The 24,160-nt window shown below is 36.3% G+C and overlaps 3 protein-coding genes across 8 annotated transcripts; 1 reads left to right on the top strand and 2 right to left on the bottom strand.

Moving 5' to 3' along the window:
* Positions 1-1,213: 1,213 nt before the first annotated feature.
* LOC101742350 (leucine-rich repeat-containing protein 56) lies at positions 1,214-14,656 on the bottom strand. Of its 2 annotated transcripts, none has more exons than XM_021349224.3 (11): positions 14,559-14,656; positions 13,546-13,699; positions 12,411-12,531; positions 11,758-11,946; positions 11,118-11,266; positions 10,684-10,859; positions 8,294-8,433; positions 7,883-8,087; positions 6,562-6,669; positions 4,177-4,291; positions 1,214-1,680 (listed from the first exon to the last, which is right to left on the bottom strand). In XM_021349224.3, the coding sequence occupies exons 2-11, from the start codon at positions 13,683-13,685 to the stop codon at positions 1,362-1,364; spliced, it is 1,662 nt and encodes a 553-aa protein (XP_021204899.1). In that variant the 5' UTR covers positions 13,686-13,699; positions 14,559-14,656; the 3' UTR covers positions 1,214-1,361. The 2 variants fall into 2 exon arrangements, with proteins under 2 accessions (XP_021204899.1, XP_004927787.1); XM_004927730.4 differs by having other exon boundaries at positions 14,183-14,563.
* Positions 14,657-15,396: 740 nt separating this feature from the next.
* Tyms (thymidylate synthase) lies at positions 15,397-18,502 on the top strand. 2 transcript variants are annotated; one of them, NM_001173365.1, is made up of 5 exons: positions 15,397-15,590; positions 15,791-15,919; positions 16,360-16,480; positions 17,363-17,588; positions 18,244-18,502. In NM_001173365.1, exons 1-5 carry the CDS (start codon positions 15,509-15,511, stop codon positions 18,451-18,453), a joined length of 768 nt encoding a protein of 255 aa, NP_001166836.1. In that variant the 5' UTR covers positions 15,397-15,508; the 3' UTR covers positions 18,454-18,502. The 2 variants fall into 2 exon arrangements, with proteins under 2 accessions (NP_001166836.1, NP_001040281.1); NM_001046816.1 differs by having other exon boundaries at positions 15,662-15,919.
* A 193-nt stretch (positions 18,503-18,695) lies between these two features.
* Positions 18,696-23,693, bottom strand: LOC101742501 (protein ILRUN). Of its 4 annotated transcripts, none has more exons than XM_004927732.5 (6): positions 23,593-23,693; positions 23,158-23,459; positions 22,965-23,075; positions 22,644-22,870; positions 21,374-21,483; positions 18,696-19,204 (listed from the first exon to the last, which is right to left on the bottom strand). In XM_004927732.5, the coding sequence occupies exons 2-6, from the start codon at positions 23,325-23,327 to the stop codon at positions 19,175-19,177; spliced, it is 648 nt and encodes a 215-aa protein (XP_004927789.1). In that variant the 5' UTR covers positions 23,328-23,459; positions 23,593-23,693; the 3' UTR covers positions 18,696-19,174. The 4 variants fall into 4 exon arrangements, with proteins under 4 accessions (XP_004927789.1, XP_021204762.1, XP_004927788.1 ...); XM_021349087.3 differs by having other exon boundaries at positions 18,696-20,976; positions 23,593-23,661; XM_004927731.5 differs by having other exon boundaries at positions 23,558-23,648.
* Between the last annotated feature and the right edge of the window lie 467 nt (positions 23,694-24,160).

Genomic DNA, 24,160 nt, shown 5'->3' with positions numbered 1-24,160 from the left:
TGCTCTAAACGACAAGCCAACATTGAGTCTCTGAAAAAATCTTTGGAGCAAGCAGTGGCGAAATTTCCCTTGGAAACATAATAGCGCGTAAAATGAAAATGCGTAAATCCATAGATTCGTGGCCAAACAGATTAAAGGCCTGTATAAAAGCCAAAGGTGGCCTTTTCGAATAGAATATTTATGTACGTACATCGGGCATTAGGACATAAATCTCATTTACGACAACTTAGATTTAGAGTAATATCGTAATATATTTATTTAAAAAAACCGCCTGTTTTGGACTATCAGATTTTTATCATGTTTTTATTTACATTCTTAATTTTGTTCGGGAGGAATTATATTATTTCCAATGTTTTGAATATCTACTCCACAGTTTTCGTGATCACGGACGACTATAGTATTTTATTGATTGACATTTCAATTTGCTAACGAGCTAAATACACAAAACAATTTATCTCATAGGATAAATAAATGAACAACCCACTTATGTGCATTAAATTTGGAAAAAAAACCTCTATAAACCAGTAAAAGTTAAACATGCCACGGCGCTTGCCAGGATTTCTGATGTCTCGAAATGCAACCGTATCCTGTGTGCCGAATATCTTTTGCAATGATGCTTACTGAAAAATATCAAATCGATTCGAATCCATTAATAAAGTTTTTTTTCTTTGCATCAACATGCCAAATGCTGTTAGGAGAAAAACGATTGTCTATAGATTTTTTTCCGAATGAAAATATTCAGTGTGGCTACTATTTAATCAATATGCGATCACGAATTGGACTTTGATACCTAGATTATAAAAAAAATATTTATTATTATTAATAATAAGTGAGGTTAATTACTAGTTTATAATTGTCCATTGTATTGCATTTTGTTATATGGTTACATTTTCCAAATGCTCCGAATGAAACCAAAATAAATAAACTAGCAGCACAAGCAGCTGCCTACGTTGGTTATGCCCCAGGTATTGTTGATGTCCATGAGCGACGGTGACTAGTTGCAATCAGATGGGCTGTACGCTCGTCTGAGTGTAATGACAATAAAAGACAACCACTAGTGTATAAAACGCTCGACATTCCGAACTTTAATTTAGAGCAATTCTCAGAAAGGATTGTATACATTTATCGGTCTTTACCTAATTTATTTCAAAATATTGTAATTCGTTTATACATTAAAAAATAAAATTTACATTGAAAATAAATAAATAAAAACTTCCAGGGCATTAACAAATTTTATTTATAAATAACAAACTTTATCATTGTATAATCTTGTAAAACATAACAAACAATACTTTTCGTGTCGAGTACACAAGTTTTACCGTACCGCTAATTTTCTCTTGAGCGGCACGACTTCGAGAAAGTTATTCGAATTCCGACTCATAGTGGTTACGACTCGTCATATTTCTGGGAGAAAATTCTTCAAACGAGAGAACATTATTTGGTTCGGGCTCTCTTTCCGCCCGCCATAATTCGCATTCTTCCAAAAGGGACATGGTACAGCTTGCAAACGAAGCTGCTGCATTCGGTAAATTAACACCTGTAGCATTATTAAGTTCTCTCCCGTTCTGATCATGGTCTAGTCTTTGAATTGTTTCTCTTTCAATTTGTTCTAGACGCTCTATAGCTTTCAGAGGATCTACGTCTCTCAGTCTCTCGTTGAAATCAATATCTATTTCGATTCTGGGAATAAAACGTCACAATTTTAATCTATGGTTTATTAATTGTATTCATTGATGTTTTACCAAAAAAAGGAAGTTTTCTAACATAAGCTAACGTTTCCTACGCAAAAACTAAAAGCTAATAAACATAAATCTAAATGTAAAGATACATTTGCACATGACACAAAGAGAAAAATAAATAGCCTTTTTATATCAAATATCTATTGTTAATAACAGTAATAAATTTCATGTTAACGCTAATTGGATTTTATAGAATGGTATTCAATAAGGTCTTGCTACGTCAATGCATTTTACGCAACCATATCCTTTCAATTTCTTGTATTTTATAAATAAATATGATTTCATTATTTGCTTTATTTATGCTTATGATCAAATCGAAAGTCCATACTAGTAACATAGCTAGGTAGTTTGCAGAAAATATCTGCATGACCCCATCATATACATAGATTGTGCATATGCTTTTACGAAATACTAATAAATTAAGAAAATCTAATTAAATTCCTACCCATAATAACATCATACCTACACAAAATTTTGAATTTATAAAGATGGAAATAATAATAAGTCCTTGATGGGTGCTTAAAGGCCGCTGCATACGTGACGGGTTTTTATACAGACGAGACAGGAAGGGAAGTTTTGCAAACATCGGTTTGGAGGGTGGGGCAGCCGTTGTAACTATACGTGAGACCTTAGAACTTCTATTTCAAGGTGGGTGGCGCATTTACGTTGTGGATGTCTATGGGCCACTTAACACCAGGTGGGCTGTGAGCTCGTCCACCCATCTAAGCAATAAAAAAAATCATACCAAATGTATATGAAAGAGCATATTTCACGAAGACGCGGACGAGACGCGTACGTGGCCCCGCAAGTGCCCCGTCCCGTCCGTGTTCCCGCTACGCACTCCGGCTCCGTTCGTTCCGGAGAGAGAACTATATAGTGACGTCTTGATGATGATATTTTCCAGTAAAGCAAAACATTCTTTTGCCATTCGAAAATACTGACTAAATTGAGTCTCATCATCCTGAATTTTTTTGTAGGTAGTGTGGTATTCTCTCTCTTGTTCTCTATTCTGCCATGTAAGATGTACAGAAAATCTTTTCTTGTTCACGGTCGTAGCTACTTCGTCATCTAGAGCAATATAGCAATTAAAGCCAATTCTTGAAATGAAAAATCCATCTTTCGTTGTTCACAACACTAGCACGTTAGATCCGAGTCACTGTCACGGTGCTGCATACCCGATCCTGTAGACCGAACGGTAAACAGTCGACGTCGCCCAAAGCACGTCATTACGGATCCTCCCGATCCATTAACGGTGCTTTTAGGCACCACAAGCTCCGGTCACGGTCCTCGTCGAACCCGTCGCTTGCAAAGAAGGGCTCGACAAGCGAATTAACCCATAGACACAGCCAACTGAGTTTCTCGACGGATCTTCTCAGTGGGTCGCGTTTCCGATCCGGTGGTAGATTCTACGAAGCACTGCTCTTGCTTGGGTCAGTGTTAGCAACACTCTGGTTTGAGCCCCATGAGCTCACCTACACACGTTAGGGTGAAGCTGATTTAGCCTCTCAAGGCTATCAGCATAGGTAGGAAAAAAGTAAAAAAAGTCACGGTGCGTATGCCGTTCCAGTTTTGAACGAAGCAGTCGGTCCCCGTCCGAGGTAATATCTCGTTACGTATACAGCGACCTTTAGACAGTAATCTCTCGTCGTCGTCGTGCATGTGTGTGTGTGTGCACATGCGTATTTGTGAAAGTGTGCTTGTGCGTGTATTTCGCCCCAACTCCAAGGTAAGTTGAAACCGCAGCCTGTGTGCTCAGTGCGAGTTTTTAAAAGTTCTCGATAGCGTATAACGTAAGTCAAATTAGTATGCAGTTGGAACAACGCCCCTAGTGGCAAATTTAGACAATCGTTCCAACTCCATACAAATTTCAGTTAACTGTTACGCTATTGCGAACGTTAAAGAGCTTTTTTTATAGCTTAGGTGGATGAACGAGCTCACAGCCCACCTGGAGCCCATAGACATCTATAACGTAAATGCGCCACCCACCTTGAGACAACGCTGAATTAACTGTCGAACATAATTTTAAAAAACCTTTTTGTATAGCAATATTTTTTTATTGCTTAGATGGGTGGACTATCTCACAGCCCACCTGGTGTTAAGTGGTTACTGGAGCCCATAGACATCCACAACGTAAATGCGCCACTCATCTTGAAATATAAGTTCTAAGGTCTCAATTATAGTTACAATGGCTGCCTCACCCTTCAAACCGAAACGCATTACTGCTTCACGGCAGAAGTAGGCAGGGAGGTGGTACCTACCCGTGCGGACTCACAAGAGGTCCTACCACCAGTAAAGCTCGCACTAAGCACACTAATGACTTGAATACTTTCAAGTTGATCTGGCTGCGTGCCTACGTGATTTGGTACTACCGCCATGCGGATTCTGCTGCATAGTTATTATACGTTTCGCTAAATAGCTAATGAGTTTAAAAACATACCCAGTCTGTTCTTTAAATTTCATCCAGTCTTCTAAGCAGGGAGCCCGTGGGATCTCTGCGGCTATAGCTCGACTGGCTTCTTCCATCGTTTCTTCCACTATCTCCTTCTCGATTTCTGTTACATTGCCAGACAATTATTCTCAAAAAACAGTACCGTCTTTCTATGTCCAAACAAACTCTCATAATGTAAGATCATCGAGTATCCAGCCTCTATAATAAACAGCACTACGTAGGTATTCATTCATACGTGCGAAAATGTATACTTTCTATTGAACTAAGTGAATCAACAGTCGTTTCGTAAATACACAAACATCACGTAATAGAAGGCAAGTACTTCACGTACCGATCGGGGCAGCCTTCTAAATATTTACAAATATTTTCCAATTTTCACAGTATTGAAGGGTGGGGCAGCCGTTGTAACTTACTTCAGACCTTAGAACTTATATCTCAAGGTGGGTGGCGCATTTACGTTGTGGATGTCTATGGGCTCCAGTAACCACTTAACACCAGGTGGGCTGTGAGCTCGTCCAACAATCTAAGTAATAAAAAAAAAAAGTATTTCACAGTAGGTTAAGAATGTAACACGTATAGTATGTATATAAGGCATTTTCGAAGATTTCAAAATTTATTTTCAGGTTTGTTAAAACTTAGGTATACTTTACTTAGGCTTCAACAACTGAATTGCTAATTTACATTAAAACCTGTTTCCGAGGTAGCCTTGTAGGTTAATCTACTACTTATATGAAATAAAAAGGAACTTCTGTATTGTTAATTTATTGTTCTGTGGGAGAACTAAGAAATAGTCTAATGCTAAAGTTTAGCACTTTCGGCAGAGTATCCGAAGATATTGTTTTTAGGTATATATATCCAGTTGTATAAGATACTAAAATATCAACTCTTTTAATACTCTGAATTAAAAAACATGATATTTAAGAATAAAACTCTATTGATATGTCCACACGGGACAATATTCTATGAGGATATTATTTAACAACCTAAACAGTGTTCACAATTATTTAAATACAATTGAAACAACACATAAAAAGCCAAACGATGTAACTTAATTTTTAGTTTTTTTATTGCTTAGATGGGTGGACGATATCACAGCCCACCTGATGGTAAGTGGTTAATGGAGCCCATAGACATCTACAACGTAAATGCGCCACCCACCTTGAAATAATATATAAAGTTCTAAGGTCTCAGTATAGTTACAACGGCTGCCCCGCCCTTCAAACCGAAACGCATTACTGCTTCACGGCAGCAAACGAGCAATTCTTGCATACATATAATTATATAATCTGAACCTCGGAAACGGCTTTAAAGATTTTCATAAAATTTGGTATACAGGGGATTTCACGGGCAATAAATCGATCTAGCTACGATTTATTTTCAGAAAATGTTGTTTTATTCGTGTTTTCAATAATCAACTCTTCCCGACATCTATTGGCGAATAATAATACTATTTTTCTTAATTGAGGGCAACTAACCGCTTTAAAGACAACAAGATGGCGTTATCAAAAAAAAACGAGCAAAGCTCAGTCATCATCTAATTATTCTAAATTGCAATGCGATGAATCTGATTTTTCCACGTATAATTACTAATCTCTTCAAACCAAACGATATAATGACATTAAAACGTTAGTTACAGTCATGGAAATTTTGCAGTTTTTTTTCTCCAGTACCTACGGAGCAGTTCATAGCTTATACGTATTTTCCTTATTGTATCATATTGAATATCATACCTGACTATATGGTTCTTCAACTGCTTGTGTACTTTCTAACTCAGATCAGCACAATATGTGGATACTCATATGATATATTCTCGATTTGGTTAGTAGTTTTAGTGAATTATATTAGGTGTTACGTGCTATGAAGTGGTTGCCAGACACATGGTGAATCTCGTACAATAAAAACTTTTCAAATCATAACTGATTACTGATGCAAAGGAATATTGTGAGCCTGTGTAGATCGATACCACCCTCCTCACTATTTGCGCCCTAAACATTCACGCATTTCGATTTGAAAAACAGAACATACATTTGTATATACAACACAAACTTTGAAAGCATGTCCTTCAAATTGTGATGTCTATATGTTCCAATTAGCCATTCGCGAAAACCGCGTATCCTACTGTTCAATTAAAAGCTAGCCTATTACCATGTAAGATCATCTGATTATAAAATATTTTTTTTTTTGTATTGCCTTAGTAGGCAGACGAGCGTACGGCCCACCTGATGGTGAGTGGTTACCGTCGCCCATGGACTTCAGCAATACCAGGGACAGAGCCAAGCCGCTGTCTACCGTTAAGCCATATACCATTTGATTTTGATGTACGACAAACTTAGTACATGCTACAATACAAAAAACAATGCATTCCGTACTTACCAAATGATTTGGAGGAATTCGCACTTAAACGCCGCAAAGATCTCGCCAAATTTCCGCAAACCGCACCGTGAGATGTCAATTTACTGCCACTGCATCTCCATTCTTTATCTGATAACGTACATACATAACTTAACTAAGGTTTCATTTTGTTCGCTAACAGATCATAATGTGCAAAAACATGTACAGTACTCATCTATACCAATGCAGTAATAGAATAACAAAGACTTCTTATTTATTGGCATTAGGCATTGCTTATGGATGTGGCACGACAACGCTGAATTAAATGTTGAACATAATTTTAAAAAACTATTTGAAATATTTTTTTATTTGTATACTGATTTTTTTTTATTGCTTAGATGGGTGGACTATCTCACAGCCCACCTGGTGTTAAGTGGTTACTGGAGCCCATAGACATCTACAACGTAAATGCGCCACCCATCTTGAGATTTAAGTTCTAAGGTCTCAGTATAGTTACAACGGCTGGCCCACTCTTCAAACCGAAACGCATTACTGCTTCACGACAGAAATAGGCGGGGTGGTGGTACCTACTCGTGCGTTTGTATGCAGCCTAGTATACGGCTCACTTGATTGTAAATAGTCACCGTCGCGCATGGTCGTCAGCAATGCCAGGGATCATCCAAGCCACCGCCTAGTTCTAACCAGCCACTTGATGGTAAATAGTCACCGTCGCCCATGGACGTTAGCAATGCCAGGGGTCATACAAGCCGCCGTCTAGTTCTAAGTAGTCAAACCTGGCCCGATTTGCTGACCCATCTTTGATTCAACTGTGATATGTTGCTTTCAAACTCACAGCACAGAACACGGAAGACTTCCGGAAAGATTCATCAAAATTGGTCCAGCCGCTAGAGAGGCCTATAGGGAGTATATGCATCGACAACACACATCTACTTTTCTATGTATAGATTCATTTCAATAACAGACCAAATTTATTGACCTAGTTACCTATTTATTTATTTATTTATGTACACACAGAAAACAAGACACAGTACAGAGTAATAGGAAAATTATGTACAAAGGCACTGCTTATTTCTTTGAGAAATCTCTTCCAGCAGACCTGCGAGAGGATTACCTATTCATTTACATTGAGCATTATTGAGACAGTGCAATATTTATTACTGGTGTGAAGCAATTATGTGTACGCGGTTAAAACATAGGACATTCGTTGTGATTTTAACCCCAATATCTCAAGCAAGACATCGCCATTCAGGTTTTGCGATCTGGGCCTTCGGTAGCCGCTTAACCTGTACACAGTTATAAATGAATCGTAAAGTGTAGACTAGTAAAATGTTAAGTATAATACCCATGAGAGTGTTGAGTATCTCTAGTTTGGTTGGTGCATCAAAACTTGGTCGATCAGTAGCTGTTTTTGGTCGATTCTCGAGGATTGTCCGAGATCTTGCACCGGCTCCTTCAGTGGTAGCTGGTCTTCGACGCAGCAAATGATTAGGTACTGCGTCCGATTCAACCGAACTGGACGCTTTCTCAGGACTAGATTCTGGTTGAAGCTGCAAGTTATATAAAAATTACAAAACGGACGGTTTTTTTTTAAATTGTACAGCGATTTCAGATGGTTTATGCATTTATTGAATTTTAAGAGAGATTTTTAAGAACCTACTCAGTATAATATAATTATTAAAATAAAAGTTGCTTTAATTAAATAAATAATTTATAACTATTTATTTTTATTGTGCTATATTCAAAAAGTTGATACGTTATTAAAAATTTTCGGTGCAGTGTCTGATGTCCGATTTGGCAGGTGTGACGTTTCCAATAAATCATTTCCACCACTCGCGTCACTCTCTTCTGAGTCGGATGATGATGACGCTGGTCCAAATATTCCGTCTGAATCGTCTGTAATGCCAGATGAGTTGACGTAAACGTGACGTGTGAAATATTTGCATTTTAATGGACAAGCACCTAATATTATAGGCTAACTTTGGAAGGACATACGGTCGACTTGCTGATGAGTGATCGTCATCGTCGCTCATAAACGTCAGCAATACCAGGACCATAGCAAAACTATGAAGACTCTCTTCATACCACGTTTAAAGAACGATGTGTAATAATATTTTGTTTCAAAACCGGATGAAGACAAAGTCAGTCTCAATTGTATTGTATTGTTGCTCCACTCAACAAACTGCGGAGCATGACTGCTTTGCGGCAGAAATAGGTGGGATGATAGTATTTACCCGTGCAGGCTAATCTTACCACCAGTAACTACGCAATTTTTTTAAAATTAAATTATGCTATTCCTTCATCGTGAAAGGAGTTTGTGAATTCGCATTAAGTACTTATTTCTTAACATTTATAGCGGCCAGAATTTGAATACCGGCATAGTCACATCAGTTGATACAACGGAAAATGAAGAAGACACTTAGGAACGCCAGCCCAGAATTCGGAGAAGCACACCACGTGAGTGCGAACGAACACTTTGTAGCGCACAAATAGCTTAAGTCCAGACATTAAGCACCGCTTGGTCCTGTTGAAGACTCCCAACATTTTGAATAACAACTTAACTGCTCCTTTCAAATGACTACGACACTGAACGCCGTTTGTAACATAGAACCCAGAAATACAATATTCTTTTTTTTTTTTTTTTTTTTATTGCCTTTGTAGGCAGACGGGCATACGGCCCACCTGATGGTGAGTGGTTACCGTCGCCCATGGACTTCAGCAATGCCAGGGGCAGAGCCAAGCCGCTGCCTACCGCTTAATACTCTCCACAAGCCTCGTTTGAAGAAGGACATGTCATAGCGCTCGGGAAACACCGAGGAGGGGAGCTCATTCCATAGCCGGATGGTACGTGGCAAAAAAGATCTCTGGAAACGCACTGTGGATGACCGCAGTGGCTCCAGGTAGTATGGATGAACTCTACTCCGGTGGCGGGCGGTGCGATGGTAAAAACGAGATGCTGGTATCATCTCGAACAATTCCTCAGAGCACTCCCCATGGAACATACGGTATAAAATACAGAGGGAACCGAAGTCCCTCCGCAGACCCAGAGGCTCCAAAGGATCCGAGAGAATGGGATTATCGACAATCCGAACGGCCCTCCTCTGTATGGAGTCAAATGGAAGAAACTGGTATTTGGGAGCCCCGGCCCAGAGATGGGAGCAGTACTCCACGCGAGGCCGGACTTGTGCTTTGTAAAGCAAAAGTCTTTGTCCAGGCGTGAAGTACCGCTTCGCTCTGTTGAGGACTCCCAGCATTTTGGACGCCAACTTGGCTTTGCCTTCCAAATGACTCCGAAACTGGACATCGCTCGAAACGTCGACCCCAAGTATCCCGATACTCTCAGAAGGTTGCAGGGATACTCCTTGGAATTGCGGCGCCATGACAAAGGGGTCCTTCTTCGCAGTGAACGCGCAAACTTGTGTCTTTATCGGGTTGAATTGAACCAGGTTCAATTCACCCCATTCGGAGACTCGCCCCAGAGAGTTCTCCACTTCAGACACAAGTTTTGATCGTCTCTCTTGCACCACGCTCCGAGAGAGACTCTGATGGCCGATATATCGCGCATCCCCCGTGCTATCATCTGCATAGCAATGCATGCCATCAATAGACAGCATGTCATTGATATACAGGATGAAAAGCGTGGGGGAGAGCACCGAACCTTGTGGAACGCCAGCGTTAATGGTCATGGTATCAGAACAGTCACCGTCTACAACGACCGTGATGCTCCGCCCATCCAAAAAGCTAGCGATCCACTTGCAGAGACCCTCGGGGATTCCGTAAGATGGTAACTTCGATAGAAGTGCCCTATGCCAGACCCTGTCGAAGGCCTTCGCGATATCAAGGCTCACAGCAAGAGCCTCGCCCTTGCTCTCCAAGGCTTCAGCCCACCTGTGAGTAAGGTATACAAGAAGATTCTTACAAATAAAATTTAAATACAAATAGAAATTTCGGACATTTGCAGGATTAGTGCTTGAATTTGCGGCCAACCGTTTTGTAAACCAGATTTCAATAAAAATTCCTACCACTATATCGTTCAATAAGTTCAACTAGCTCATAATTCCTAATGAAATCAGTAGGTATATTTATAATTCATTTAACATGAACCAGAATGCGATTAAAAAGATTTATTGTAAAAGTAATACGCACATTCGATATCTCTATGTAAAGGCCTTTCATCCAGATAAACTAGCATCGGCAACACCGCGGCTACTCTGGGACGATATTGTGGACATTCAGATACTGGAGTTCCCTGTAGGGTTAATCGTCGAAGTGACCCACAGACACCCAAAGTCCATAGACGGGTAGAATCCACTATTGGATTACTGAAAAATTATAACAGAAAATCGTAGCAGATTTTATTCCGAATTTTTTTCATTAGTGAAATCGTCTGAAATACCTTCTACAATTCTATCAGTTAGCTTTCAATCCGAATAACTTGTATTATTAAGATTTTTCTTTCAATATTTCGATTTCTCGACACAATTCAGGATATGTTTACGAATGTTTCGACGTATCTCAAATCGGTTAGGAATGTTAGGATCTCATTCGAACTTTTTCGACTCACTAAGTAAAACACATACTCAGCCATATTTAAAGTGTGAAGTTTCTGTAATGCACCCAACGGTTGTAAATCGTGTAGACGATTCCCGGCCGCATTTAGTTCACGAAGAGCTCCCAAGCCCCATACTCCGTCTAAGCTAGTCAAACCACAACGGTTTACGCTTAGTACCTAACAATGAAATAATTTAGTTATGTATAATTTCTATAAATAATAAAAATTACTTGTACGGCTTAATCTCGCGTTTATTATTCTCATATTTCCGGCGTTACGAATACTTTAACAGTTTTCGTGGTCACGGATGACTATTCGTCGACTTTTGAATTAAATGCCGGACTAGCGTTTTTTTTTATGATTTTTTTATAACTTTTTTTGTTTTCTTTATTATTATTTAGATAGTATTTGCAGTGTTGGAAATCATACGATAACAATAAAATCGTCAGATTTAACCATAAAAGTAGTTTTAACTATATCTACGACTCGCCATAACCAAAGAATATAAAGTACTATCTATTTTGAGCTCGTCCACCCAATCTAAGCAATAAAAAATAAAAATTATAGGGCAGTTATGGACTTACTGCTGATCGTGTTCTAAATTGTATTAACGTATTGATAAGAATGTTACATTTCAAAACATTTTGAAATAATTATGATACATCAACCTTAAGATGAACCAGGCCGATCCCAAGATCTCTTAAAGAGGAAAGTGCACTGCCGTCCAAAATTAACGAACGCAACCTGGGCGCTAAGACATGTAGTCGTCTCAGGCCAACTCTTTCGGCTATGACGCGAAGCTTGGCCTCCCTAATCCTGAGAACTTCTTCATCTGAATTCACACCACTGGATTGTTTCTGTTAATTAAAAACAAATTAATAAAAACAAATGTATTTGTTTTCTTCATCCTAAATATAAAATTCTCGTGTCACAATGTTATTTACCATACTCCTCTGAAACGGTTTGACCGATTTTTACGAAATTTTATAGGCATGTTCAGTAGGTCTGAGAATCGGCTACTATCTATTTTTCATGATAAGGGTTGTCCACCCATTTTTTTTTACAATTTTTTTTTGTTATTTTGATGCATTTTGTGGTTGAATGAGGTTTTGTTATTTTTATATTTCCTCATCGTTCACAGCGCTAGAGATGCCTCTTTCACTCATTTATCACATCCTTACACACTTACAATAAGTTACTTTTTTTTCTACACTAGAAATTCCCTAGAAATCCTATGTATATGGCAAAACAACGTTTGCCGGGTCAGCTATATAGTCTTTTATAAAAATATTGATTCATGGAATTTAAAACATCAACTTACTAAGAGTTCTATCAAGGTTAGTTCTCGGGGTATGACGATACGTCGGTAACCAGGTAAACGTCGCTCCAGGTCTTCCTGACCTGGAGGCTGTTCAGGTTCCGGTAGGGGCATAGCAAGTGCCCTATGAAATACAACCAATACATATTATAATGGATAATAACAATTGGATAATACCAATACATATTATATGGAAACCAATACATATTACTGGTGGTAGGATCTCTTGTGAGTCCGCAAGGGTACCACCACCCTGCCTATTTCTGCCGTGAAGCAGTAATGCGTTTCGGTTTGAAGGGTGGGGCAGCCTTTGTAACTATACTGTGACCTTATAACTTATATCTTAAGGTGGGTGGCGCATTTACTTTGTAGATGTCTATGGGCTCCAGTAACCACTTAATACCAGGTGGGCTGTGAGCTCGTCCACCCATCTAAGCAATAAAAAAATTACAAATATGGCCATTTTTGACATTAACAAATAAGATTTGCTAAAGTGACCACCGGAGATTTTATTATAATCTCCGGTGGTCACTTGGCTAGTAGAACCGTACGCTTTTCTGCCCATTTAAGCCAAAATAAACTGTAAAAATCTTATCTTTTACTTATGATGTATGCTTGCTTGTATGCGTTTAAATCTGTTTGTAGATTTTATTCCGTTGGTGTAACCGGTTGGTGATTGTTGTAGCTGACCCCAGATAACTAATTTAATGTCCTATAACCTATAACCTTTGAGCGTATTGATTCGTTCACAAAAAAAAATGAACTTAGCGATTTTGGAAGTTTTGTTTTGTAGTGTGTAAAATAAAGTGAGACTTTTATAAAGAGAGAACTGCTATTTTACTACATACGCCTATTCATTATATTTATTCAAAACGCGGGTACAGTTGGCCTGTGCCACTACAACCTTGTTTACAGAAATCATGCAACCTGTAAACTATTCTAAGTTTTTTCTTTTACGTTTTGCGATGACCTAGATACTTGTTTTCAACTTTTTCACGAAATCAGTTGATTGCTGCGTAACATGTTGCATTATTTTTTATTTTATTTTTAAATATAATTTTTATATTTTTATAATTCTTTCACGAATAATAAAGATCCTTTCATACAAGATTAAAAACAAACTTTAAAAATATTGTACCTAAATAAAGAGGTGGTCCGAACATTCGGAGGCTCTGGCGAACTTGCACTGGATATTTCTGATGAAGACGGCGACGGTACGACACTAGGAGTTTGTGGCGCACTTCCGAGCTCTAGACGTGGCGCTTCACACAGAGGCATTTTAATACATGCACCTATTAAACATTAAATAGTATTGAATTGATAATTTTTAATACTACAGCAGCGGTCGAGGTACTGAGGTAAATTACCCCAAAAAGGGTAAAATAAAATTTTGGGGGGTGAAAATGAAACTTTTGTGAATAAAAAGTATATATTGAAGTGAAACTTCTTTAGAGTCGTTGTGATTTCAAATTATCATGGGGGCTATAATATGAAAGATGCTAAAAAGAAGCGATTTCGTTTCTTTTTGTTCTTCGCCATGGGATAATATCAACTTCCACAAAAATATTTTGGGGTAATAATTAAAAAAGCTCCCCGACCGCTGTACTACAGCAAAGATCCCCTAACATTTCAGGAAGTTTTTCAATATTCGAAAATAAATACCTTAAAATTATAGAATTCATAGCGGCGGAACTATAACATATAAGTACCTTACAGTCACTGCGACCCATATGAATCTAATAAAATCATAGTAAGTAGTTAAAATGCATACTTACAGTAATTATTAAGAATTACTAAATATTTTTATTGAATATAATCCAAATTATGTATGCATGCTCTTTTTCTATAATACATAACTTTTAAATCCATAAAGCAATTATTAACTAAAATAATATTTAAAAATCATATCATTAATATTTCATATATTTTATTTTGGCTTTATATTTAGTTTAAAGAGAAATTTAATATAATCAACACATTTATTTAGAGATCGGTTGCTAAGAGATCGTCAGACCACAACTACGTCGGTACTACTACCATATCGGTGTTCACAAAAGAGAATATAAGCACATTAGGCACTACTGTACTTAATGTACTTTATTTGTATCACTTTCAGATCCCGAGTAATTATTTTCTGTTTGAAATACGCACATTACAAAGTATCACGTGACTGCTTGCGATCGTTTTGAAATTGATAGATCGATTGATTCTCACCAATTACTCAAAACAAAAAAAAAATTAACATTAAAAAGAATTCACACACCATTTTCCTCCAAAAAAGTTCACTTCGATTTATATAAAAAAATAAGACTGGACTGTATGATGCGATGCCTTCGTCTTTTCTGTTTTGGAAAAATGAAACAAGAAACAACCCACTATTTGGCGCGAGTTTTTGGCGGGAACGCGAGGTGTCAAGTTGTGCGATTTGTTTTATTTTATCTATTTACTGTTTCTTCAGCTTTAAATGTGTAATAACGGTGGTTTATTAATTATTTAGTATCTGTGAGAATGCACAAATTTGGGAAAATGAAACAAAGCCGTTAGACGTAACTTCTCGGGATCCTCCAAAAAGTCCGCTGAAAAAATATCAGTAAAAGATCACGATTTTACTGAGATTATATTTCATCCCATATCATCTCATTTCATTTAATTTCATCCCAGTTGATTAATGTCTTAAATCCTTCATTTCATTCACTCCATATTATTATAATTTTTCATAAAAATATCCGATATCATATCATCTTATCTCATTTCATTCATTTCATTTCATGCCATGCCATGCCATGTTTTGATATTAAATTAATCAGCTTCATTTCATTTCATAAAAAATATATATAAAAGATTAGGCTGTATGGTGTGATACCTTTGCCTTTCCATTTGGAAAAATAAAACTACTACTATTTTCGCGCGCTTTTATTTCCAGTCAAACTAAATTGTTTCATTGTGTGATTGTGGTTATGAATTCGTCTAATTTATTTGTTCAATTTAATTATTTTTCTTTATGTGGTGTTCAATAAAGTAAAAAATACAAATTTAATTAATTCACTTACCATAGAAATCGAAAGCCGTAATTTAGAAAACTTGAACGAAAGAAATACATAATGACACACAATAACGATGTCGAAATAAAGTCTCATGATGAATATCAATATTTAAAACTTATCGACCAAATCATAAAATCTGGTAAGTAATTAATGGGCATTAATGTAGGTTCTCATTACTTCCGTATATCAACTAAAATCATTTGTATTTAGGCGATAAAAGAGTTGATAGAACGGGGGTAGGTACCCTTTCGATATTTGGAGCGATGCAGAGGTACTCTCTTCACAATAACACGCTTCCACTTCTCACAACTAAACGAGTATTTACAAGAGGTGTTATAGAAGAACTACTGTGGATGATCTCCGGGTCTACGGATTCAAAAGCATTAGCTGCCAAAGGTGTACACATTTGGGATGCAAATGGATCAAGAAATTTCCTTGACAATTTAGGATTTACTGACAGAGAAGAAGGTACTGAAATTTATATTTTCATAACTGCTTTAAATCATAACATAAATAAATTTGCCAAAAATGTAATTCTAACTTAGTGTCCCAATTAAAAATGAAAGATTTCTATTTTCAGAAATAGTTCCAATACATCCTGTATGGTGTTAGGTACTACTAGTAATTCCCTGGATATCTTAAATTAATGCAGGTTCCCAAGAATAGTTTTAATATCAGCATGTTCAGATTATTATACCAGTATTCTTGAATCGCCAATCCACTTTTACTGGTGTTATTGTAAATTTCTACAGTGAAGCAATTGTTTCTCTAATATTGAAATCAGAATAAATGTTATCAACATAGTTGTGATTTTAACCTCATGTCTTAAAGAGAGTGAGATCAGACAATACCAGGGAAAAAAATTATGCTAATTATAATTTGTACATAAAAAAGTAACAAATTTTTAGGAGATCTAGGCCCTGTATATGGATTTCAATGGAGACATAGTGGTGCAAAATATATTGATTGTCAGACTGATTATACTGGACAGGGTATAGACCAACTGCAAAGTGTAATAGATTCTATTAAGTAAGTGATAAATTTGTCTGCTAAAATTATATAATTACAGTCAAAACCGTTTACTGCGACATCGTTTAGAACAACATGCCGGTTATAATAACATAGAACAAAGGTCCCGGCTGAATGCCATATGACCGCCTTATTAAAAACATTGCTTTATACGACATTGCTTATAACGACATACCTCATAAAACGACCATATTTAACTAATATTTCGGAGAATTAGATCTGTTAGAACGACCGGCTAAGCTGTATTGTAAACAATTTGAATAGGTATCCACATCTGTCTTCAATGGCTATTAAAATTAGGAAAGAAAACAATAAGATCTAGTTTAGTGTAGGGTCTTTTCTAATTCTTAGAAACAAAACGCGTGTATGCGGTAGAATCAAAGTCCGCTTCTTCATATCTCTTCAGTTAGTTTGTTACTTATCCTATACACAAGACGCACCAAAACTTTGTGGAGTTATTCATGAAACTTTCAAAATGTCGCAAAGAAAAAGAAAACAAATTAATATTGAAGAAAAATCGCGTATTATGTAAATATATTTTTCCAATAATTCCCTGTCGATTTGTTTGTACTTGCACAATACACATTAAACATCACCGGTTGTTACGACTATCGGTTTTTACGACTGAATATGAGCAGTCCCTTCGATGTCGTTATAACAGATTTTGACTGTATATAAATAACAAAATCAAACTTAGGATATTTAAAAACCAGATTAACTAATTAGTAATATTGAAAAAAATCTTTGAACCCGTTATTATTAAATTAAATTCAACCTAGAATATAATAACCTAATGCAACAAGGCTATTTCTCAATGCTTTCATCATAATTATCAAAACTATTAGCCTTAAAGTAAGAAAAATAATATTAATTGTATTATAGGAACAATCCAGCAGACAGAAGAATGTTGATATGTGCATGGAATTCTTCAGACCTTAAGAAGATGGCACTACCACCATGTCACTGTTTAGCACAATTCTATGTGGCTGATGGGAAATTATCTTGCTTGTTGTACCAAAGAAGTGCTGACATGGGCTTAGGAGTTCCATTTAATATAGCTAGTTATTCGCTGCTCACACACATGATTGCTCATGTAACTGGTTACCAAGTAAGTGTTCTTTTTGATTTTGCTTGTGATTAAATGAAAATTATTTTGCATGTGTTAGTTATGTGTATACTTTGCTACTTTAACCAACTTTAGGTCTTTGAACTGCAACTATCTCATCACAATGTGGACCACAGTTCATCTGATTTTTTATAAACTTAGGCACTCAAAGTGCAATATGGACACTTACGCTATTGCAAACTATGTGCAATAGCTGCATGTGTATGTAAGATCTAAGATTATCTAAGACTCCATATTGTGTATGCGTTTAAACCTATTTTCTTATTGTCTATAATGCCATACATACATACTTTAAAATGATAATATCTAATTATTATAATGTATACATGGCCAAGCAACAGTACAGCATTCCACAAAAGCCTGAAATGAATTTGTTTACTGCTGAACCATATTGTATCTTCTGTATTCTTTACCCATGAATAGTATGGTTTCAGTTTTGCATTTTTCTTGAGATATTTGTACCAAACCAACAAATTTCCATTTTTGCAATAACTTATCATGGACATCTAAGCAGTCTGACACTACACATAAGGACTGATCGTGTATACTTACCTACTCTTCAAAATGATCATGGTCAATATGATTCTGGGAAGCTCAAGCTACAAATACAAATGTTTAAATTTGGTTGTTTTTATAGGCTGGAGAATTTATACACACAACAGGAGATACCCACGTGTATCTAAATCATATTGAACCATTAAAGATACAGCTACAGAGAGAACCAAAACAGTTTCCAACATTAGAATTTGCTAGAAAAATTGAATCCATTGATGATTTCAAATATGAGGACTTCATTATTAAAGATTACAAACCACATCCTAAAATTGAAATGGAAATGGCAGTATAGTATACTTGGTTCCACTATTGAAATTGTGAATGCTATACTACAATGTACCCATTTTTGATTTTGAATAAATATTTGTGTAGTTTTCATTCATAATTAAATGGCATATGACTTAAACAGCAGTATTTAACTATATTTAAATTCTTTGTGATCTAAAATATGTAGTTATGTAACAAATTTCATGATACTAAATTTCATATACATATTAGATATTAATTGTGTATTTTTATAAATAAAAAAAAGGGTGTGTTGCAAAAAATGTATTTGTTGTCTTTATATAATCATTTCATACTATAAAATAAATCGTCCCTTGATTATTAAATGGCATTACAACCTCACATTAAGTTATCTTAACAAAGTCACTAACTTTTAATTCTACAAATTGTAAAATTTCAACAATATCTAACAAATATGTAATTTTATTAATATAATTTTCTATTCTTAAAATTACTCAACTTTTTGTTTTGTATGAACGGATTTCATTGAGAATACAAATATTTCATTAAAAACAAAAAACATTGCATGTGTAATTCAATAGAATAAAAGGCTACCAAATAAATTTTAAAATTGTAACATACAATACTAGCCAATTTAAGTACCTACCTAATTAAGATCCAAAAAATTGTAAATAGAACCTATAAAGCAAATTTGGATAGAAATTATTTGTTATTATTGTTAGATAATGATAATTTTACAATGTTATATTTCCAGTTTCCAGAGTCTTTCAACACATTTGATCGTCTTGTGATTGTGTCTGAAAAAAATAATTAAAAGTTAAATAAAAATAGTCACATTTAAAAAAAATATTCAAGGATATTAACTGGACTAACAGTATTAGTTGTGTTAGTTCGTAATGTCACAATTATATAAAAATTCATTATTTTGTCATTCATGTAATGAAAAAAATATCTTAGATATAAACTTTATTACAATTTTTACTGATGATAAGGCGCACTTATAGGACCTCAAGTTTAGGTACCGCCATCTTTCTCATTTCTTCCGCGAAGCAGTCAATTGTTCCTATTTGAAATGTGGGACGTTATTTATTAGAATTAAAGTCTCAACCAATGTGTCAATGTGTAAGTCGAGTTGCCAATAACCTAGTTGTGATGATTGAATTTAGGGCCAAGGACTAATTCACCCATCTGTGCAATAAGTAAAAATTAAAAATGCTCCCCTTACTAACTTTACTTTTATTTAACCATGCTTTTATGTGAGAAATATTAATTCAACATAAAACCCTTTTGAATAAATACTAATGAGATGTCTTATAGGTGGGGACAGCAAACATTTGTTGTCTGCCAATCAACTGAGGCTCAAGAACGATTGGGTGAATCATGACACAGGACGCCTCACTTTCTAGCTCACATGTGCTCACTGGGCATGGTTGCTTCAGTGAGTTCCTGCACCGGATCGGAGCCGAGCCGACGGCAGAGTGCCACCATTGTGGTTTTGGATACGGTGGAGCACTCTCGTCGTCTGGAAGGGGTGGCGCCATGACCTTGTCGCAAAAAATAGGAAACGACCCACAAGCCCGCCGCTATCGAGCGGGAGCCAGACAGACGGATCTCGCCCAAGCCCTGGCCCTCTATAAGCGTTTCGTGTCCCCCTTACATGGTGGTCTGGGGACTGGCGAGGGGTGCCTAAAAAACGAAGTGTAAGCTGCTTAGCGCGCGTTTTACGCAAGACCATCCGGGTAACTGAAGGTCGGCTATCTTCGACCCACGCTGGCTCTAAACCAACGGGGGTATTCCGTGGAATAAACCGTTCTAACCGGCGCCATCTAGGCGGGCTTCGGATAGCTTGCCGAACGAGAGGGCTGGTGGTCGTGGCGCCGACGACCGCAGGTCCGGCGTCCCGAGGGGGAGAGTAAAGATCCTGCGCACTAGGCAGCCTGGCTGCGGCGGCCGGAATATTTGAGCAGCCAGGCTGCAGCGGCCAGAATATTTGAGCAGCCAATCGACGGCCATTTGTGATCTTTTCGTCGAGCGATTTGGACTTTATCTCTTAAAAACACCAATCAAAGAAAAGACTGGATTCATCCTCTTTTTCTAGAACAGCATTCAAAAGGTTTATTCTGTAACTATTTTAAAGATGTTCATACATACCCAGATCGGTTTTTTTTACATACAAGAGATTGTACAAGCATGCTGTGTCATATAACTAATATTTGGCAAAACGAATATGTGGCTGCTACAGCAAGTGCGCGGGGACTGACAGCAGCAACATACATTCGCCAACACTCGCTCTGGCTGCCGTGAAACAGAGGCGTTGTATCGGCTGCCGTAGCCAAGAGTTCCGGGCTGCTTATGTGTGCGGACTCCATACAACGCCATATATTCGTCTGACGCACTAGGCAGCCAGGCTGCCTAATGCGCGGTGAGTCTTGTGGAAGAGATGTCTCTTCACTTTCCCCCCCTTTGCCTTTTCATAAGTGCTGTCTCATGCGAGGTTCGGACGTGGGTTGTTGAGCGACAGGAGGTTTTTAGTCGGTTCTGTAGAGGGCGGAAGTCCGACGATTTTCTCCTGACCAAAAAAGAAAAGGCTCAAGAACCACAATGTCGAAAGTAACTATTAACAGCGGTATGGAGCTCATAGCACATTATGGAATGAAAAATCGGAATTAGTATGCAGATGCATATTATTCAGTGTATAATAATGTTGCTAGAGCCATTCCAGTCTATGCCAGAAAACTTCGTTTGTCACATATACTGTTACACGTTAGTTACACTAATAGTAATTGAATGAGGTGACAATTATTAATAATGAATTCTTATTACATTAAAATATTACAATGACAATTTGTGGTTTGATTCATTGATTATCTAAAAAGAAAAAAAACACGAGTGACAACAATCCAACAACGTCTTGCAGTAAAGTTCTCATTTTAGACTAGAATCATAAAAGTCGGTATATCCTTTACCTGTGTAAGCAATTCTTCCAATCGACTGCTAGGCACTGGAAGTGCTGCTAATTGTTCGACAAGTGCCATAGTCATCTCAGATTCAACTGTGACTTCAACCCAAAGTGTATCTGTAAAAATATTTAATGAATATTAATCACTCTTAAACTTCTTTTGTAATTTTATAACAACATAATAATGATTAATGAATAATTAGTGTATTAAAGAGAAAACTAACTTCAGCTCAGTCACAATGTCATGTTGAATGCATTAAAATAATGGCTATTCAACCATTACTGGTACTCCTTATTGCTTTGTGATAGAAATAGCAAGATGGTGGTATTAACGGCACACAAGCCCTACTGCTAGAACTACACAAATTACAAATGCAATTTATTTGATTGCATATTGTTCCTTCTATATGATATTTGAACTACCTTGAGATCGAACATTTGCAGGTTCACATACATAGGTACCATCATACTGCCCATTCCTGCTCCAAAGTAATTAATTAATTAAGATATTGAATTCATGAGTATCATAGGGGGTAGCAACATTCACGTTGTGATGTCTATGGGCGCGGGTAACCTACACAATAAAACAAAATCCTAAACTTACCAACCACATTCACTACTTCCACATTGAATGTAAAAATATAGATAAGATCAAACTTGCAGATTATTTTAAAGTTTACTGATGGTAAGGCAAATTGAGAGCTAGCTTCATACAATAAAATTGAGACTTCTATCTTACATCTAAAGGTAACATTTAAGTTATCATGTCTATAGCTCCCGGTATGTACTTAATTTTTGGTATTGTCATAAGAACATCCACAATTAAAAATATAGATCTTTAAACACTAAAAATATACTTATAGACTAGAAACTCAATTGCTATCATATCAATCAAATTCAACATAAGGTAATCTCTGCTATCCTTAGACTCAAACAATTTTAGGGACAGCCTTGTCATAGCGTACTGTGAAAAACACTTCAATACAGTTGGAAATGTAAAAACTTACAATAGTACGACTTAAAACACATACAGACAATAAATTTGAATTAATGTGGCATATGCACTTTTTAACAATTTTCTTAACTTTAAAGTTATTTTATGTATGTGTTTATCAAAGAAAATAATTTCAAGGTCAATTTTAATATATAGAGGGGTAAAAGGCTATATAGTTTAAGCGAAATTTTGCAACTTTACGGGAGAGCCGTTTAAAGTTAATAATTTTGGGAAAATATATATAAATTTAATCATAAATTTTGGAATATTTCATAACTCTTACCACCTATCTGTTCGCCTTTATCTGTAACTAAATGAAAGAAGCTTTTATGGGTTCCAGAAGTTGAAGGGGCTACTAATTTTAATGTAACTGTTGTGGAATGTCCAACAGGAAGGGGTGGTAAATAAACAGGTGTAGCGCCAAGAGGTTCACCACCAGCTTGTATTAATCTACAACAACCTGGCCATTGTTCTGTTCCCGTGTTGACAATACTCCAATTTTGATCAAAACTGAAAATATTACAACATTTTAAACACATTTTATTTAAGTTTAAGGAAGTCATATTATGTATTGAAATTAAGTTACTAAAATTCAAAACCATACCGTGCACCAGGTTCCAAACTACCAGTTGGACCTTCAGATGCTTTTACTGACATTGAAGGAAGCTTTGGTGATGTATAATCTAAATAGCAACATATAGCAGCTTGCAAATTCCTGAAATAAATTATTCAATTTCAGTCATCTACCCTTATAAATGTACTCTAAAATAATAAATAATGATAAGACACATACATACCAGTTACTCATATCTAAGAAGAAACTAGCTGTATTATAATTCAGACTAGGTCCTAAAAGCTTCTGCATTTGTTTAATAAGTTCTTCTCTGTCTGTTGTATTCATACAACTAAATTGTAATAGTAGATTTTGATCAATTTCTCCAGGTACTGAGGCGCCATCAACGTCCATTTTAGTTCACGACGTTTTATATATATGAATAAATAAGAAATAAATAATTAACTGTTTGTAATAATTAATTTACAACTTTCAGGTATAATGACATATCCTTTGTTTACGTATGTACGTCAGCTGACTTTTGTTCTGTGAAATAACAAAATTATTATAAGCAACCTAAAATTTATATAAATCGTCAATTCTCATTCTCAAGAATCAAAATTTAATCAAAATAAAAACATTACATAGTGTAAAATGATAAAAGTGATGAACTACGCACATTTCTGAAGAATGAATTTCTGCACAGACTGCTAATGTGTATAACGTTAATTTTTTACAAAAATATTATGACCTGGTAACTAAGACCTTTAGATCATGTCTTAATTTTAATTTATATTCATATTTTTATGAAAAATGTTATTTTGGAGTGAAATGAAATGAAAATGATCAATTTGAGACATTATTCAACTGGGACGAAATTAAATAAAATGAGATGATATGGGATGAAATATAATCTCAGTAAAATGATGGTCAATTACTGAGATTTTTTCAGTGGACTTTTTGGAGGATCCCGAGAAGTTACGTCTTATGGCTTTGTTTCATTTTTCCACATTTTTGAACCTTCACAGATACTAAATAAGAAACCTGAAGAAAGAGTGAGTGAGTTAAACCTGAAGAAACACTAAATAGACAAAACAAATCGCACAGTTTCACTCCTCGCGTTCCCGCCAAAAAGTCTATGGTGTGTATGTTCGATAGGTACCATAGATATTTTTTTTGGTACAATTTTTCCGTATTAGAAAAGGCAAGGGGATCTAAGCCCATACAGCCTTGTCCTGTCTATATAA

The sequence above is a fragment of the Bombyx mori genome, chromosome 13, assembly GCF_030269925.1.
Source record: "Bombyx mori chromosome 13, ASM3026992v2".
NCBI classification, from domain to species: domain Eukaryota; kingdom Metazoa; phylum Arthropoda; class Insecta; order Lepidoptera; family Bombycidae; genus Bombyx; species Bombyx mori.
This window is presented reverse-complemented; position numbering and strand designations above follow the sequence as displayed.